The 17,778-nt window shown below is 33.7% G+C and overlaps 1 protein-coding gene across 2 annotated transcripts in view; it reads left to right on the plus strand.

Annotated features, from left to right (window-relative positions):
* The window catches only part of LOC113404860 (hemicentin-2-like), a 31,893-nt gene extending 15,351 nt beyond the window's left edge, over positions 1–16,542 (plus strand). Inside the window, exons 3-12 of one of the 2 annotated variants that reach the window (XM_064216141.1) lie at positions 2,489–2,749; positions 3,901–4,097; positions 9,220–10,380; positions 10,981–11,546; positions 11,809–12,003; positions 12,438–12,627; positions 13,192–13,575; positions 13,954–14,110; positions 14,215–14,408; positions 14,569–16,542. In XM_064216141.1, coding sequence (XP_064072211.1) covers positions 2,489–2,749; positions 3,901–4,097; positions 9,220–10,380; positions 10,981–11,546; positions 11,809–12,003; positions 12,438–12,627; positions 13,192–13,575; positions 13,954–14,110; positions 14,215–14,408; positions 14,569–14,738 — 3,475 coding nt within the window. In that variant the 3' untranslated portion in view covers positions 14,739–16,542. Of the gene's footprint in view, positions 1–2,488; positions 2,750–3,900; positions 4,098–9,219; positions 10,381–10,980; positions 11,547–11,808; positions 12,004–12,437; positions 12,628–13,191; positions 13,576–13,830; positions 14,111–14,214; positions 14,409–14,568 lie in introns of those variants that run through there. The other variant, XM_064216142.1, reaches the window with a different exon arrangement.
* The last annotated feature ends 1,236 nt before the right edge of the window (positions 16,543–17,778 follow it).

Below are 17,778 nucleotides of genomic sequence, written 5' to 3' on the forward strand. Positions count from 1 at the left end.
TCTTTATTAATTGCTGTATTTGTTCGTTTCACAATTAATATATCATTTGAAATAAATAGTTAATATTTTTCATGTTTACATATTTATGGTGTTGATAGAAATTACACTTATTGTATTTTAATGCCCTAAAATAGTACAAATTATTTCATTATTATTTTTTTTAACACATCGTCATCTATCTATATTCCTTGTTATGTATGTTTTTAAAAAGGTTTATAAAAATTTAAAAAGGTTTTGTTTATCATTTCACAATATACGAAACTGTGAAAAGTGACTAAAAGACTGAGATTAAATAGAACGGTGATAAATAAAGTTAAATAACGGAACTATTTTTCCATTCCAATACGATCACCCAAAATTTTAATATTTTGGCAGATGGGATAAAAACTTTTCTAAAGGTATTTTTTTTTCCCTTAAAATCATCGATATGCTCTTCTTGTAGCCATATCGTCAAATTTATTTTTTCATCATATATTTTTTTATTTTGCCTTAGAAGATATATTCGTCTCCACCCCTTCTCCTTTCAGTGTTTTTTAGAGTTATAAAAATAATGGAATCTCAATTAGTTTCTAACGACGAGTTATAGACCTATATTCAGCAGTCATGAGTTTGGAAATTGCGTATTGCTTGTATTCCCCTGATTTGAAAAGTATATAATCCCGATGGCTTAGCGCCTGAACTTTTAGGTCATGTCGAATTGCCATCACATCGCAGCTGTGCGTGCACATGCACATATACAGTGTCGTATTTTCTGTGCAGTTGGCTAGTCCTCGTTGAGAATGGTCGCCGAAGTTTACTGTTACATGTGCGCATATGTTATTTTAACGGCAAACATTTTGTATTGCTGTGATCAAGTGTTGAATTCCTTCGTAACGTTTTGACCGTGTAAGGAATACTTTATATCTCTTACGGTGCCGATATCTGTAATCGGTGTTCCTGCCCGCTTTTCTGTAATAAATATAAAAAGACGTTATCAACATGTACTATATAGAAATTGTATCTCATTTTCGGAGAAATAAAAAATTACGAAGTAACTCTACTTTCACATCAATAATAACCTTTGTTTTACAAGCATTAACTCGACAAATTGTATTAGAAGACAACCAAGTAGGTAGTAGGTACACCACCAAGTAGTAGGCGAGATGCGAGAGGCGGGAGGCTACAACCGTTACAGTTTCCTAGAACGATTTTATACATTGCTTCATTGGGTCATCACTCATCACTAACCCCAATGCGTTTCTGCAATAGAAGTTCGTTTTATAGATAACTATACAATATAATATAAGTGACATTAATTCCTGGTAACAGTTATTAGTAAATGGGGATATAATTACGTATATTTTACAACACATATTAGTTGCTGGTTCACAAAAGAATTTAATTGTAATTTAACTTTATTTCAGTAGGTAAACACATACATATAGTACGCTAAATAATTCTATACCGGTAAGAAACAGTTTGGAAGGTATTGAAGTTTAAGTCTATAATATTAAAGTCGAAAATAGAATAACAAAAAAAGTATGTTCGCACATTAGTTTGTTTCGAGGCGTACTGTTGACAGGCAGCAGTCCTGCGTTACCGAGTAAGTCGGTGGCTTGAAATACCGGTCGTCGCTCGCGCATCGTCCGCTCCTTGCATGATAATTTTTAATTTATATTCAGCGTAATGGAGTTAGTCTTTGTTTTTTTTTTATTTAAATTTCATTCAAATCTCAATACCTTAAGAGCGCATTCGTCTCTGCCGGACATAGTCTTCATTCAAATCACGGTTCTGATCCGAATTCTAAATTCTTAATGTAACAATTACTTGGCTGTGGTGGATGTTTCTTTTTTACTTTGAGAATATGCAAACAAAAATCATTATATATATATCATATCAAAAGGTAAAATTAGTTAGACATGCTTACTCATTACTCTTATGATAGTTGCAAAATCTGGATGAGCTATTTATTACATTTAATAAAAATGTGTCATAAAAGCATTTGCGCATTAATACACTATAAAATAGTGTTATTTTTATTCGTAATATAATTAGTAAAACAAACGGAGTAAGCCAGAAAAACAGTAAAGTTTTAAGCTTTTTCAGCAGGAATGTATTTCGAAATATAATTTAAGCTCTAAAACTATATAAATGTACGAATTTCAAAATGACTCATTTTTTAATTATATTTAATTGATTTCGAGTATAGCAGTTTTAAAAAGTTTAAATTTAGATTTTCAATTGTTTCGCCCATTTGGTTAATTGATAGATTTAAGCTCACGTTAATAACGATTTGTATATTACTTTCGTGTGTAACCACCATCACTGAAAAAACTTAATAACAAAAAATAATAGTAATACCTAAACCTTTATTATATTTATCTAATAAATTTTCTACTGATTTATTTAATAATTTTCAGATTATATTTGTACAAAAAGTACCTACAATATATGTGATACATTATAACTTCTTTAATGGCTATGTTTTAACAAGATATTATTTTAACAGGATAATGTACGCACCGTCAGAAGGACGATTCGATTTGAAGATAACAAACGTAACGTATGAACGGGACAACGGACAGTTCGAGTGTCGAGTGAAAGCCGGTGGGTCGGGACGCACAATGCACTCGCAGGGATACAACCTCGTGGTACTCACTCAACCACAACCTCCAGTGCTGAACACTGGACCACAGGCTCAAGCACAGGAAGGCAGACAGCTTAACCTGACGTGTTCAAGTGTCGGAGGTTCTCCTAGTCCAATTATAAAGTAAGTTTCATTTAAATTATTGCAAATATAAAAAACATAAGCTAGTGAATGTGAGAACGAAAATATGATCTACTGGACCACTTGACTATTTTAATTTATTTTTGTACTGTTTTTTTTATTTTTTATTCTGCATTCTTTTATTGCACTCGGAAAGGGTAATATTTGATCAAAACAAAAATCCAAAGTTAAGACATGAAGGGCAATTAGAGGCTTAAATGGGACTAATATATAAAAGTCACTAATGATAGGATTACATAATACGGATAATATTATATATTCTATACGCTTAAAATTAGAAATACTCGTTGAAAGCGACGTTTACTCATAACATAAACGGAAATAATCTAAATAAATGTCGCGCAATGAGTTACTACGTCCGCTACTTCGATTGCGCTGATGTGGGATATGGCGATTGATTTCTCGTGGTTATTATACATGGCAACATTTACAATATTCATTTTAACTATCACACTGAAATTAGTTAAAATATGTTTATAATAAAATGCTCAAGAGAATAATAAGCTAATTGTACAAATGCGTGTGTTACAACTAAGATTTTTAATAAAGGTATAAATTAGAAAAAAACAGTTTATTTGAGCGAGTGAGTGGTGCAACGATACAATATTAATATTTTATTAAAATTTTCGTTTACAAAAATATAACTTCAAAATAGAATACTATTTATATTAAAACAATGTTATAAAATCAAAATAATACAAAAGCTATATTTTTAACTCTTATGGATACTGAAAGACTTATTCTATAAAATGTTCACCACTAGAATATTAATAAGAACTCGTAAATTAGTCATGTTTCGGCCATTTGTTTAAATGAATTGGTATCATCTGTCATTTCTCGCTGCACAGAATTATCCCACCCAGTATAAGTAGCTAAAGCTAATCTCATAGAGGTTTAGAGGCCGAAGTATATATTAAGTATATTTTGCATAAAAAATACAGTTAAGACAAAAATAATCCTATTTTATAATATAATATTTTCTGTAAGCGTCGACTCAAGATTTCGTGTCAACTACACCAATTTAATGTAGAAGCTGATTTTAGAGTTTTGCTTACAATTCTAATTTTTATTTTATTATTATTTAGTATGTATACGAACAATAATTGTTTATATTATACAAATTATTTGTGTAGGTGGTATCGCGACGGCTCTATCCGTGCGTTGGAAGCCGAAATGATAGTCGGCAAAACTCGTGTGGAGCCCACCGTGGCCGTACTCACGCTCGAGCCAAGCCGTGAAGACGACGGAGCAACTTTCCGGTGCGACGTGAAGAATCGCGCCATGCGTGAGGGACAGCAGTTGGAAGCAACGGTGGATCTCAGCGTCAACTGTAAGTAACAATATAAATCTCGACAATTCAAGTTAAATTTTCTAAGCCCTACTTTTAATGTGTACATATATCCAAAAAATTTGCCTTCTCGGTTTATTTGCATTTGTCGGCCATTTTTTTTGTATATAATGACTGGACTGCATCAGTCATTCCGTCAATTCTTTGAATTTTATGTTTCGGTTTAGAGAGCAAGTGAGAGCAAATAAGAGTGTTATTACAGGCACAGAGATAATATTATCGCAGCGACAGTGCCAATGGTATAGGTAAAATTTTAGAGGTGATCACGTCGTGAAACATCGTCGTGTGGTTCGTTTGCCTGTTCACAACATACGAGTAACATAAGAATTATTAACATTAAGTCCTTAACTATATACAAATAAGAATTAAAAATAGTGACTATATAAAAAATTATTTATACACAATTATATGTATAAAGTAAAATATATGTAGTGTCAGAAGTGAAACTATAGCTTCCTTTTATTCTTTATTCGTCTTACAATATATTCAGGTTAAGTAAGTTTTTAAATTTAATCATCATGCATACATTCATTCACGACACTCGTTCATTACATCTTATTATTCAATTATTAATTATCTGCAATCAATCTCACATATACTTATGTAAAATATTACTTTATTGTTAAAGTATGTACTACGTCATACAATAATTCATTTTAGTTTATTTATAAAAATACGATGAATAATAGAGAGTATTAACCATTCATAATTGATTAGGTAATGCGATTACTTGGAATAATCAATTACATTTTTGTCACGACTAAAAAATTAATAAAAAATCTAGGAATACATTGATTTAATCCATTAATTATAACTACGAAGTTTAACTAGGAACAGGCAACTATTTACTAGCAAATATATCGGTATATAAACGAAAAATATGACACGGCTCAAAAACAAATACGGGAATGCATACTTACGGCAACCAACCTTGTTGAGTTATGCAACTCCATTTTAGAAAGGCCGCTTTCGAACTAGACAATACATCAACGAAATATAATGAAATAAAATAATATAATTAAATAATGTATCCAAAAATGTTTTATTGTGTTATGAGTAGTGACTCATTTAAAGTTGGATCGAAGTTGGAGCTTCTTTTGAAATAGCAAAAAGTCTAGATTTTGTAAATAGAACTAATATGGCCACTATGCAGCTAGGGATATATATTATATTTTTGAAATAAGTTTCCTTTGTCCGTTGTAAGCCTTCGTTTTCATAGAACGTTATAACAATAAATAAACAGGACGTCAGTTGTATTTGTACACACGGCGTTACTTAAACCTGTAGCGGTTGAATAGTTACACAGCTACTTGTCTCTTTCTCTCATCAGCTGTACAATACAACGTTTATTGGGAAGGGAGAAAAGGTATATTGCATTTCTACATCTGTTTTATCTAAACTACAAATATGTATGTGCTAGTTTCTCACTTGGAAAGAGACTTCTCTTGACTTATTTTCTTCGGACGTAAAATCAGTATTAGTCAATGCGACAATGCTAAATTAAATAATTTTAAAGTGTGTTGTAGCTAACTGTATTTGTGTTGATACATTAATATGTTTTCCTGCAATATTGTTCATATGATTAGAGATGGCTAGAAATTTAATTCTGTGAAGTATTAAATGTCTACAGCTTCCTGCCTTTTGTACACTTTTAAACTATGCAACAGATTTTAATGCGGTTTTCATCAAAGAGCAGAATGATGCATAAGGAAGGCTTATACGTGCCTATTATCTTAGAGAAAAACTGAGAATTTCAACTTTAGACACATCAACGATTTTTAAAATTTTGGGCGTCAATTTAAGTTTTGTTGTTAGACCCATATTGTACTTGTGTGAAGCCGGGCGCGTAGCTAATGTTTAATACACTAGAGTTCAATTCCGAGATATTAAATATTACATCTACTATAAACGACTTATTTTATTTTGATGGGTTTAATTCCAAAGTACACACAATTTAATAATGTTAAGTAGTTAGTGTAATAATATATTTTTATTTATCTTTAATTCATTATTATATAATAGCAAAAATAATAAATCAAACACATAACGATAAACGTTAAAAGAAAATTTACAAATACATTCTTATCTTTCATAACCGTGCAGATTTCTCCACAGTTATGAAATCGACTCCCAATGTTTTTCTCTTTGTTTACGCTGAAGACACTACTTGGAACTGCCAACATAACAGCCAATACATACGAGTAGTTATCTAAACAATCAAAGATACGTGTTTATTGTTTCGATTTGATTGAATCGATCGAGTAATTTAATGCTTATTCGATTGTTACTTCATAAATCGTTTAAATGATTAGCTACTTATGTTTTATTGGCAAACGCCAGTCAAGGCAATCGATTGGACAATATAGCATTTGATATACCGTACTATTTCTTAGCGGCATTCAAAGTGGTTATACACACATTGTTCAAAAAACCACTTCGGTAGTTTTGGTTGACACTTATTACCGCTACGTGGTTATTGCAATATAACAATGTTTTTCTCAATTTATATTTTTACTGCCCAGACCCTATATATATTGAGGCGAAATAAAACGCTAGCGCGATTCAGAAACAGCCCCTTCATACAAATTTTCAGTACAAAGATTTGTACATTTTTTACGGTTAACAATGGTTAGTATAAAAACCTTCTTCAATAAAAATCAAGTATGTGGCAGTTTTTATGCTGGTGAGTTCAATCAGTTATTCAGTCTATTCAAACGGATATACCGACATCAAATTTTTTATACATATACTTTTACTATTTATGATGTCACTTTAAAGGTAACAAATATGCTAGATATAGATGTAATTTATGTAGTGATAAGTAATTAAAAGTAATAAACCATCACGTCTGACTTTCAAAAGTAAGTAGTCACTCGCGAGTTGAATTGTATTATAACACAGTAAATCGATTTGATCGTATAGTTGAGCTCGCGACATTATAAAAATACCTTTTAAAGTAAACGTTACTTTCTCTTATTGAGATTAAAAAAAGTCATTTTGCAACGTCTTGGATTTAGATAAAAATACTAAAGAGAAATGATTGATGCTTGATGGGATGATTTTCTTTTTACATCAATTTTTTTTATCGATTTGACTTTCATGGACATTACCATGAAAGTCAGTCAGTCAGTTCTTTTTATAATTATAGCTATTTATGTATTTTATGAATGTTTCTTTGTGTCGCAAGCGGTCGTAAACTAGTCATATATTTATACTGATTTATATATAAAACTGTGTATAGTTGTTTTGATATTTACGTGAAGGTTTCTGCTATAGCAGTATGCATCAACTTACAAATGTGCCCGATCAAGTCATGTTTTTTTTTACAAGACCACAGAAGTAACAAAAACTTGGTCTAAATATTTTTTACTTTCACTGATCATAAAATCGACTCTCAGACTTATAGTATAATTATATTATATATTTACAGTTTTATATTTCTCTCCGGACGAAACGTAAATTTTAAGTAACCATTTTCATTCTGACCGTTCATAAGTGTAAAAGTCTTTTTCACTTAAAGTAGAACTCTGCGCTATGAAATGAGGAGTTTTGTTTATGCTCCGTATGCTGCGAGAAAAGCAAATATCCTATAAAGAGATTCCTTAAAGAAAGCCAAGGGGCTTCGAGAAATACGAGCTTTTAGAGCTTTCTTCATATTCATGCTGAAACCTAGAATTCAGAAACAGTGTAGATGAGTCTGCTTTTTGTTTAAGTGAAATCTTTCCGGTTTAATTTTTGACTTATAAAAAAAGCTTTTAATAAAAATATATCACTCTAAAGTTGTACTCATAAATATAAGGTACTCTGATAAAACAAACGATGGTCTAGAATAAAATACAAAGAACTAACGAGTTCTAGGAGTTCCTTAGTAAATAGTATTGTACATTGTATAAATAATGACTAGTCTCAAGGCAAAGTGTAAACACGTTATAGGTCTTTCCATTCGCTTCAAGTACAATGTTTCACCTGCCGAGGTCGAATATACTCCTGTTGGCCAAAAAAGGAAAGGGACGGACAGAGCTCAGGCGAAACCGGCTCGTATTATAAAAATAAATTTTATTAAAAAAAAAATGGAATACATTCTCGATTACATTAACTTTCATATGAATTGTACAAATTAATTTTAATGTTATTAAATATTTAATTCTGTATTTAGTTTTTTAAAACTTATCTTTTAAGACAAACTAGATTCAATGATCGAATGATGCATAAAGGAATAAAAAGACATAAATACGCAATCATTATTTTAATATATATATCATATATTACATAATTAGACATAATAAGTATATATAATAGTAAACATTTTTAAGTGTTTTTTTTTTCGCGTATAAGAAGCCTATGTCCTTCCTTATGATCAATTTTGCTTCATACAAATTTTCACCGAATGTCAACGGTTATTACTTTCGCATTATTATATTCGTTTACGTCTATATACATTAACTATGTAATATGTCTTTGAAACAAATCTGTACAGAGGATGGATCAAGTGAGTATTCATGTCAGTTACACGTGTTCTGATGCCGTTTAAAAATATGCCTATTACAGTTCGTTTTATGTTGATGTAAACATTGATCTCATGCAATTCCGGGCTTCCTATTTATCTAACCTGTAATAACTGCCAGATGTCGGTAATATTTGTAATAAGATAACCTAAATGAAAAACACGAACCAGCTATATTACGCTGTCCGTTCTAATTCTGACACTTACTGTAAACAGTGCTTTGAACTGCGTATTTAGAAAACCATTGCGTCCGTTTTCTATTCAAGCTATCTATACAAAACATTGTGTGTTTACGTTTAAACGTTAAACGATGCCGGTTTTGGAATTTAAGTTATTTAGTTATCTAATACATGATGTTTGTTCCTAATGCCTGAAAATTTTAATTTAATCTCAAAACCAATATTATTTTTCAATTTTTTATTTTATTGTATTAGGTAGGCAGACTGGCAAATGAAATACAATACTAAGTATTGCTGTTTGGCAGTAGAATATATGAGTGGATGCTACCCAGACGGGCTTGCACAATGCCCTCCACCAAGTTTAGGATTAATTTTAATTAGACTTAATTTACTTATTTTTAATATGTAATATTTTGCGCAGATTTTCCACGAGTTGAAATCGGCCCTGAAAATCCCCTACGAGTCGAAGTAGATGGAACTGCAAACATGGTTTGCAAAGTGGACGCGAAACCTAAAGTGAGCGGTGTTAGATGGACGAGGGAGGGAAAATATATTTCAAATTCATTCAACCATATGATTCAAAGAGTGACGGTACAGGACGCGGGTAAATATATCTGTAGCGCCGACAACGGGCTCGGCCATCCCGGCGAGAACGAAATATACTTGGACGTTCTCTATCCCCCTAATGTAGTTGTGGATTCTAAAACTTATGAAGCAGAAGAAGGCGGGAACGTCGAAATTAAGTGTGAAGTATCATCAAACCCTGAACCCATTTCAATAGAATGGACTATGGAGGGTCGAAATGATTTTCGTCAAAAAGGAAATATTTTATTACTCACCAGAGTAAACGCTGATATGGCGGGAACTTACGTCTGTCGTGCTGTAAATGTAGTTTCGACAAGCACCGGTAATAAAGTAGAACGAGCGGGCAGTGCATCCGTAGCTGTACTCGTGAGACATAAACCTGGTCAGTCGTATATAAGTCCCGACAATCCTGTAGCGCAGGAAGGCATGGGAGTGACTTTAACGTGCAGTGCGAAACCTCCCGGCTGGCCCGTGCCCCAGTATCGCTGGTTCCGTGAAATCGAAATGGAAGTTGGTGACTTAAAGCCGTCGGTTCTCGCCACCGGGAATAAGTACGTAATACCGAGTGCACACCTCGGTAGCGAGGGAGTGTATCATTGCCAGGCTACTAATGAACTCGGACACAGCGAACTCGCTACCGTTAACCTAGAAGTACATCAGCCTCCTCGGTTTCAATCTAAATTGCAGCCGCACATGATTAAAAATTCTGGCGAAAGAAACTTCTCTTTGACCTGTGTTGTACTCGGCAAGCCTTTACCTAATGTGAAGTGGTACAAAGATAATTCCGAAATACGCCCGGACGCTAATCTGTATGAAGTTAAAACGGAGATCAATAAGAGCAGAAACGCCGTGTTTAACATACAAAGTGTTCTCTGGTTCCACGGAAGAGCGAGACCGAATGGTGATGATTTACTGCCTGCTGATCGAGGCGTATATTCCTGCTCTTTTGAAAATGAAGTAAAGAAAGTCGATTCCTCTATGCAGTTACGAATTGAACGTAAGTAGCCGAGCCACTGTTTTTCTATAACAAACTTTTATTTAATCTATATAATAAAACGAAATAATATAAATAATAGATTGAGTTCTTACCAGCTACAATAGAATGTTCAAAATTTCAACTCAATGGTGTGAGTCTAACCAGTATTCAATATTGAATTTCAAGATTTGACCCACATTCTGAAGCTAAAGTTGACTAAAATATTGTTATAACAAAAAGTAATTCAGTGTTGTTCATTGTTTTTTCCGGCTTCAAATACTGTAATAATCCCATTGTTTTTAATAGGTGTAATATAATAGTATGTTTAATTACCGTCAACTAAATATATTATTCTTAATTGTGAAGCATAAATTAAATCACTGTATAGACGATAAAGTAGCAGCAGTGATCAGCGAAGTTTATACAAATGTTGTTATTGAACACAAATTGTCGATATATTATTGTTTTAGTTCATATATATCGTATAGGATATGAACTAAAACTGTATATTCTAGATGATATATTTTAGATAGTATATTCTGTCAGTACATTGTTAAACTAATTAACATATTTTGTGTTCTCGATGTTTTTAATAATTTTTAATTTGTTATTAAATTACAGACGAACCGATATCTGTCAAACAGCAAAAGAAAGTCGCCTACGATTTGATGGAAAATGCTGAAATATCATGTCGGGTACAAGCTTACCCTAAGCCTGAGTTTCAATGGTTCTACGGAGCGACTCCTGCGCCTCTGCAGATAACATCTGACGGCCATTATGAGATCATCACGACAACAGACGAAAACGACTCTTATTTAAGCGTGCTGATGATTCGAAGCGTAAGGGCTCGAGATTACGGTGATTATTATTGTAAAGTGAAAAATTCATTGGGAAATATTAGTCCCCAAATTCGCTTACAACCCAAAGGCGCCCCGGAGCCACCAAAAAATTTAGCCAGTCAGAAAGTTGATGCGACCTATGTCACATTAAAGTGGGAGGAGGGTTTTAATGGAGGGCTGACGAGCACAAAATATTTTGTCTGGTACCGCCGAGTACGTAACTCAGCCAATGGGGAACATTGCAGCGCGAAACAAACTGATGCCTTCGATTGGAAAGAATACGATTGCGGTCGGTCTAATCCATGCAACGTGACTCATCTCGACCAGCACAATTCTTACTATTTCAAGGTAAGCAACTGCAATATATCTAAATTGTATTATTAAAACACACTATGCTGGTATTTGCCTATTATTTTATTATCTAATTATCATATATAATTTACACTGTTATTGCATGTTATTAATAAATTTCTTAAAAAATTAACCAAAATTTTTATTATTAATGCTACCAGCAAGTGACCTATGAGTTCAAGGTAAAACTTTACTGTTCTTACTGATTGTGATATATTTTTTTAAATGTTTGTTTAATTTAATTATTTACGATTATCAGGTTAAGGCGGTTAACACGAAAGGACAGAGTAATTATTCTAATGAAATTTCGGTGACGACGAAGGTGGATAGGATAATACCTCCAGATACAGTTAACTATAATCCCAGTACGAGAATGATTCGCTTCACCGTAGCAGCGACCTGCCTGCCACTTGTCGGGGTTATTGAGAAACTAATGGGCTCGGATGGATGGCAGGTAAATATAACTCCATTGATTGAAAATACATGTGATATTACCAAAGTAAGATTGCCGAATGTACTAATATCAAATTTGAATAATCATTTTCAAATGAGTTTAATACAACGAATACAATATTGATATAGGCAACACATTAAATAACAATCGTTGCAATTATTTTTTAAAGTAAATGACTGCGCTTCCGACAACACAAATTTTGTTTTTTTTTTTTAATTTTCGATTGTATTATAATAGTAAAGATGAATATTACATTAAAGTATTTTTATATTTTTGTAATAATTAAAATACACAAAAACCTCGACCAATACACGAAAACTAAGTAAGACGTAAGAAATGATTAAAATTTCTGACTCACCATCACGGGTGGCCCACTTGCCCGTCCGCCTACCTAATTCGTAAAGCTGTCGCTGTAATGATATGCCGGTGGGCAGGTGGTGGACACGATGCCGCTGTCGCCGCCGGCGGCGGGCGCGGCGCTGCAGGAGAAGCGGCTGGACCTGCCCGCGCCCAAGCGCGCGCGCGGCGGCGCCGAGCCCGCCTACGACGCCGACCTGCGCCTGCGCCTCAAGCTCTGCCTGCAGAACAACCAGAACGTGTGCAGCGACAACGTCGACGCGCAGAGTGACTATTCTTTACTTGTTCCGGTCGTGTCGGTTATCGCTTTAAAAAAATCAAGTCTCGTTCTTTTCCTTATGTGAAACACCGTCGTCGTTCACGTGACATTGACTCGTTTATTTTTAATGGCGGAGTATATAAACTGCACGGAAAAAAGATTTGATGATTATTACGAGCCGCTTTTCGGATGCCAATATTTATGGTGACCATTTATGAAACCAAAATGTGCTAGTGCTGATAGCTTTATTAGATACATTAGATTAGGCTTGTACAGAAATTTCCCTGGGTCAGTTTTGATCCTGCGCCTAAACTCTTTCCGGTCGTATCAGATTTGCCTACCCATCGGATTATGAGAGTGAAGGATACACACACACTTGTGCGTTATAATATGTCTTATGTTTGGCCGCTGTCGCCGAAGTCAGCCAGGACGATATCATTACATCATCATTGAATAATCATGACTACCGAGCTAAGCATTTAGATAGGATAGAATTAATCGACTTCGCCGAATACACATAATTTAAATATTTAAGGCAATCTGGACTAATTTATAAATTGTATTTTTTACAGTTGGTACATCGTTCGCAGAAGAAGCAATAACATTGACAACGTCTACACTTGTCGCAATAATAATCTCGAGTCTCGTTTTCCTGCTGTGTTTGAGTCTCTTGGTTATATTTTGTCGCTGCAAACGCAATGAAAATAAGAAAGAAACGTCAAAAGACTACGAAATGGATTCCATGCGATCACCGATGGGTTCGCCTCAGAATCAAGCACCGCCACCTTATTATCCTAGCACCGGTATGGAAAATAAGGCCCTCGAAAATTCTATGGACATACCACTCACGATGGACGACTCCAAGAACACTGTGTATGCGACTCAAGGAGGCTATGGATACCACATCGCTCCCCACACGCAAACACATCCTGGACAAAACATGACGAATACAGATTGTAAGTAAACAAGTTATTATTTTTCTAGCTTTAACTATCCTTATAGTCCAAAAAACTGAAGAGGGTTATTGATGAACATTAAACGATCAACGATATTAAAAACAATACAAGATACAAATTGAATGTTTCATAATGTTTTGTTAAATAATTACTAATTATAATTTAAATTAAAAAAATAACCTGTGCATGTCAATTCAAACCTGATCGAATTTAAAATAATTAACGATTAAAATTTCTTCTCATGCACGCACAAAGGACTAACCAGTAGTGACAGCGTAGAGGGTAACACTAAAAAGTGTACAGTAAAAGTCTGTTTGCATGAAGAGTCGTGCAATAATTTACGCAAGAACACAATTCCTAAAACGAAATTTATTATAGGGGTGAATATGGGGTACATTGAAAATAGCTACGCTAACAGCAACAACGGAGGCAGCGTCAACTCGCAGGACTCGTTGTGGCAAATGAAAATGGCCGCGGCTAACAATCCACCTGGAATGTCTCCCCACCAGATGATCGACCGACAGAGCAACTATGGGTAAGTTTACACGGGTGCTCGAAAGATGTAAAGGAGATCGATCGTTTTTTGTTATAAATGTGGAATAATGTGGTCATTTAATATTAATAACTAATACGATATAGATATGATCCCATCGCACATGGCGGCTACGGAACAATCGACGACTACGCTTCCTACCCCCCTCTGCCCCACGGCACACAACTACCTGCACCGGATTATGGACTACGTAACTCTCAAAACCCCTCGAGACAGGACTACTGCTCTGATCCCTACGCCTCCGTTCACAAGCCCAAGAAACGCATGGACCAACATATCGGTACGTAATTTAATCTACATAATTATGACATACATAGATTGACTGGACTACCAACGCCCAGCTGAGACATAGATATATTAATTTCAAGAGGAGACCAATAAAAAAGGTAACATATAAGTAAGCCACGCACACGTATGCTCACCGTCCCGTGTGCCCGCAGAGTCCCCGTACCACGAGGTGAGCGGGCTGCCGGACGGCTACGCGGGCGACGACGCGGCGGGCGAGGACAAGCCGCCGCACCTGTCGCTGAGCTACGACGAGTCGCTGGAGTCCGGCTACTCCACGCCCAACTCGCGCGCGCGCCGCGTCATCCGCGAGATCATCGTGTAGGCCGCGGCCATAGACATTGCGCATGGGTATATTGTTCGATGCATTTCTGTGAAATTTATTGATTCTTGGAATACTCTTATCCGTCTTTGACTCGATCGGCTATAAATTAAATATGCTACCGCAATTAAGTTAGCGATTGAAAAATTATAAACCACCGACCTAATGTGGGTAGCTACTGATTACTGCTTCTCTCTCTCTCGTCGCCCTCCGAAAGTGAATTTTCTATTTGTTTATTTGTTTTATGATCTTATTATGAGGAATACCCTCTACTCGACTAAGAATACTTACTCATTTTGCCCGTGAGCTGAGGGCAGAATGTTAGCTAATAATAGGAAGTAAGGGGGCGCGGAAATCTTGATCTCGGTCGCTGCGACCGGATGGTGAGGCTGGCGCTGAGTATGAGTAAGATAAAATTAGTTAATGAGACTGTCTCCGAATACTTCATATAACTGCGTGTAAATACATTTACGCATTAGATTAGTGATAAGCTAGAAATAAATCTTCAAAATTATCAATTAGTATTTTGAGTTCTTTTTAAACAACCTTTATTTATTTTTCAAATAATAAAATGTTTAATTTTTTAAACATTTTCTCATTGAGGGAAAGGCAAAAGCATTCCAAATACAGACAATAACTTAGTTATATATATATGTATATTCTCATTCTGCATAAAATGTATTATTATATTAAAAATGGACGGATACAGATATGTAAGCCATAAAACTGTCTGTATGAATTATTCAACAAAAAAATGGCGTTAAAAATCAAACAAATTGTAATATATAGGTACTAATGAAATGTGTATGCATATGTCCTTTTTTTTATTAAATAGTGTCTTTAAATATATCGTACTGTACTTGTAAAATGAATGGGTTGAGTGTAAGGTACCACAAACTGTGTTTTTGTTTTACCAATATACTATAGTGAAATACATTATACTATAGTGCAAATTAAATCACAATAATATTTAAATTTGAAAATCATTTGATAAATGCGATGAAACAGAATTTAGACCATCTCGCATCTCATATACATCGAGTATATGTATTTACATAAGGCAAACGTGTTGTATCTTTTTGATCTGAAGCGAAGCGCGACGTCTATACAGATTGACTCAATAATATATTTATTTACTATCTCTAGTTTTTTCATTAGATCAGTTATACAACTATCAGAATTACTTTCGACAGGTGGAAGTTTTTGCCGTAGTTTTTATTAAACTGATCATTATATATTTTTTTATTATTGCAATAATTTCTTAATATGGTTGAAGCTTTTTACATGCTCAAATTAAAAACTTAATTTAATTATTCTTAGTGTGCTCGGCTTCGGCTTACGATCAAGATCTACTCGTCCAACTCATTGGGCTCATTCGCCTTTACAAACGAAAATCGTAATATGTTAAATTGGTGCTCAGCAGAGTCAAAACTATTGCTTACGATGTATTATGTAATCAGATTCTGGATCGCAATAGTAAAATGTAAGAATATTATATGTATTTTCATTTAATTTAGTTCTCTTTCTGTAGTGCCATGTTTAGAGAAATTTAATCGTACATATTTAATGTATTTTTATATTATAGTGTTCATTTTGTGTACGAAATCTCTTTATTATTATGTCTCGACAACATATTCGATTATAAATAATGCTTTGCATAGTTATCTTAATAGCTTTACACAATTTCTTATAGTTTAAGTATTAAGGGTAGCTACTTAAATTAGTTTTATTTTTACAAATCGTATATAATTATAATATTGTAAATAGAAACTTAAGCCTTTATTCAGCTAATAAATTTTAAACATTTCACACAGCTCATTATTATCTAATACTATTACGCTAAATATATTATTTAGACAAAACTACATTCATGTCCCGGTTTCGCACGAATTCAGGACAGTTTTATTTCAAGATATATTTCTTATTATACACAAATACATGCACAATTTGTATAATGAGCTATATATGCATGGAATGGACTGAGCTATCCCGATGCAACTATCTTAAAAATACGAGCGGACTTGTGCTGTGCTTGAGCGAAATACGTATTGAGCTACACAGTTGCTTTGTTTTCCTCAAGGGAATGGTTGATTATTTAAGGCTATAGCTCAGTCTTTTCTATTTGTATGCAGTCATAAGAGCGATAGTCCACAACAATGCCAACGAATTTGCTCTCAATAATTTGGCATATTCCTGTATTCATATAATAAATTAGTTGGGTTGTTATTACATCAACCTAATAATAAAAAAATCTAATAATACTCAATATACTAATATTCTCTCTCACACAGATCATTGTTAACTAATATTAACTATAAAAAAAATATGTTATTTTTACTTAAGTTACAAAAAGGGCCAATCTTTTAAATATAGTTTTTATTATCTGTACACGATCTTCTCTACTTAATTAGTAATAGTATTATCATATTAATTACATTCACTTATATTTTATATTTTTCTGACATGTTTTATTGTTTCAAAATATGAAAAATGAAAACTTATTGTGTGTTTATAAATAGGTGCTATTTGACAGAATCAATAAAATTATTTCACGATCTGCAAGCAGTATCTTTCAAATACTTTTGCAATACAAAGAGGATTATTAAATATGCTTATAAAATATTTCATAATCCTGTTAGTTTATTGAATAGCTTATTGAAAATATGTCTCTTTAAAGGTATAATCAGGGCTGCCTCTACTGCGCCAGGGCCAAAGGTGCCGGTTTGTTTTATTGTTATGAAACAAAATGTTGCAGAAATGTATATCTCTAGGACCCACATTGTTGCAAAGGCTGACCCTGGAATAAGTTTAATCATAGATTAATCTTACATGCAGAGATTTTTAACTGTTTAACTTCTGTTCACAGTATATTGCAATAAATATATAATTACTTTAAAAAAAAAATCTGCGTCACAATAATGTCACAAGATACCGACGTTAATATTTTATAATGACCAATTGTATCAACTGAAGTTAAAGATAAATTTATTATTGTACTTTTCTGATAATATTTTTCTGCGGTACTTATATATATATATATATA

This window comes from Vanessa tameamea, chromosome 10 (genome assembly GCF_037043105.1).
Source record: "Vanessa tameamea isolate UH-Manoa-2023 chromosome 10, ilVanTame1 primary haplotype, whole genome shotgun sequence".
In the NCBI taxonomy this organism is placed as follows: Eukaryota; Metazoa; Arthropoda; class Insecta; order Lepidoptera; family Nymphalidae; genus Vanessa; species Vanessa tameamea.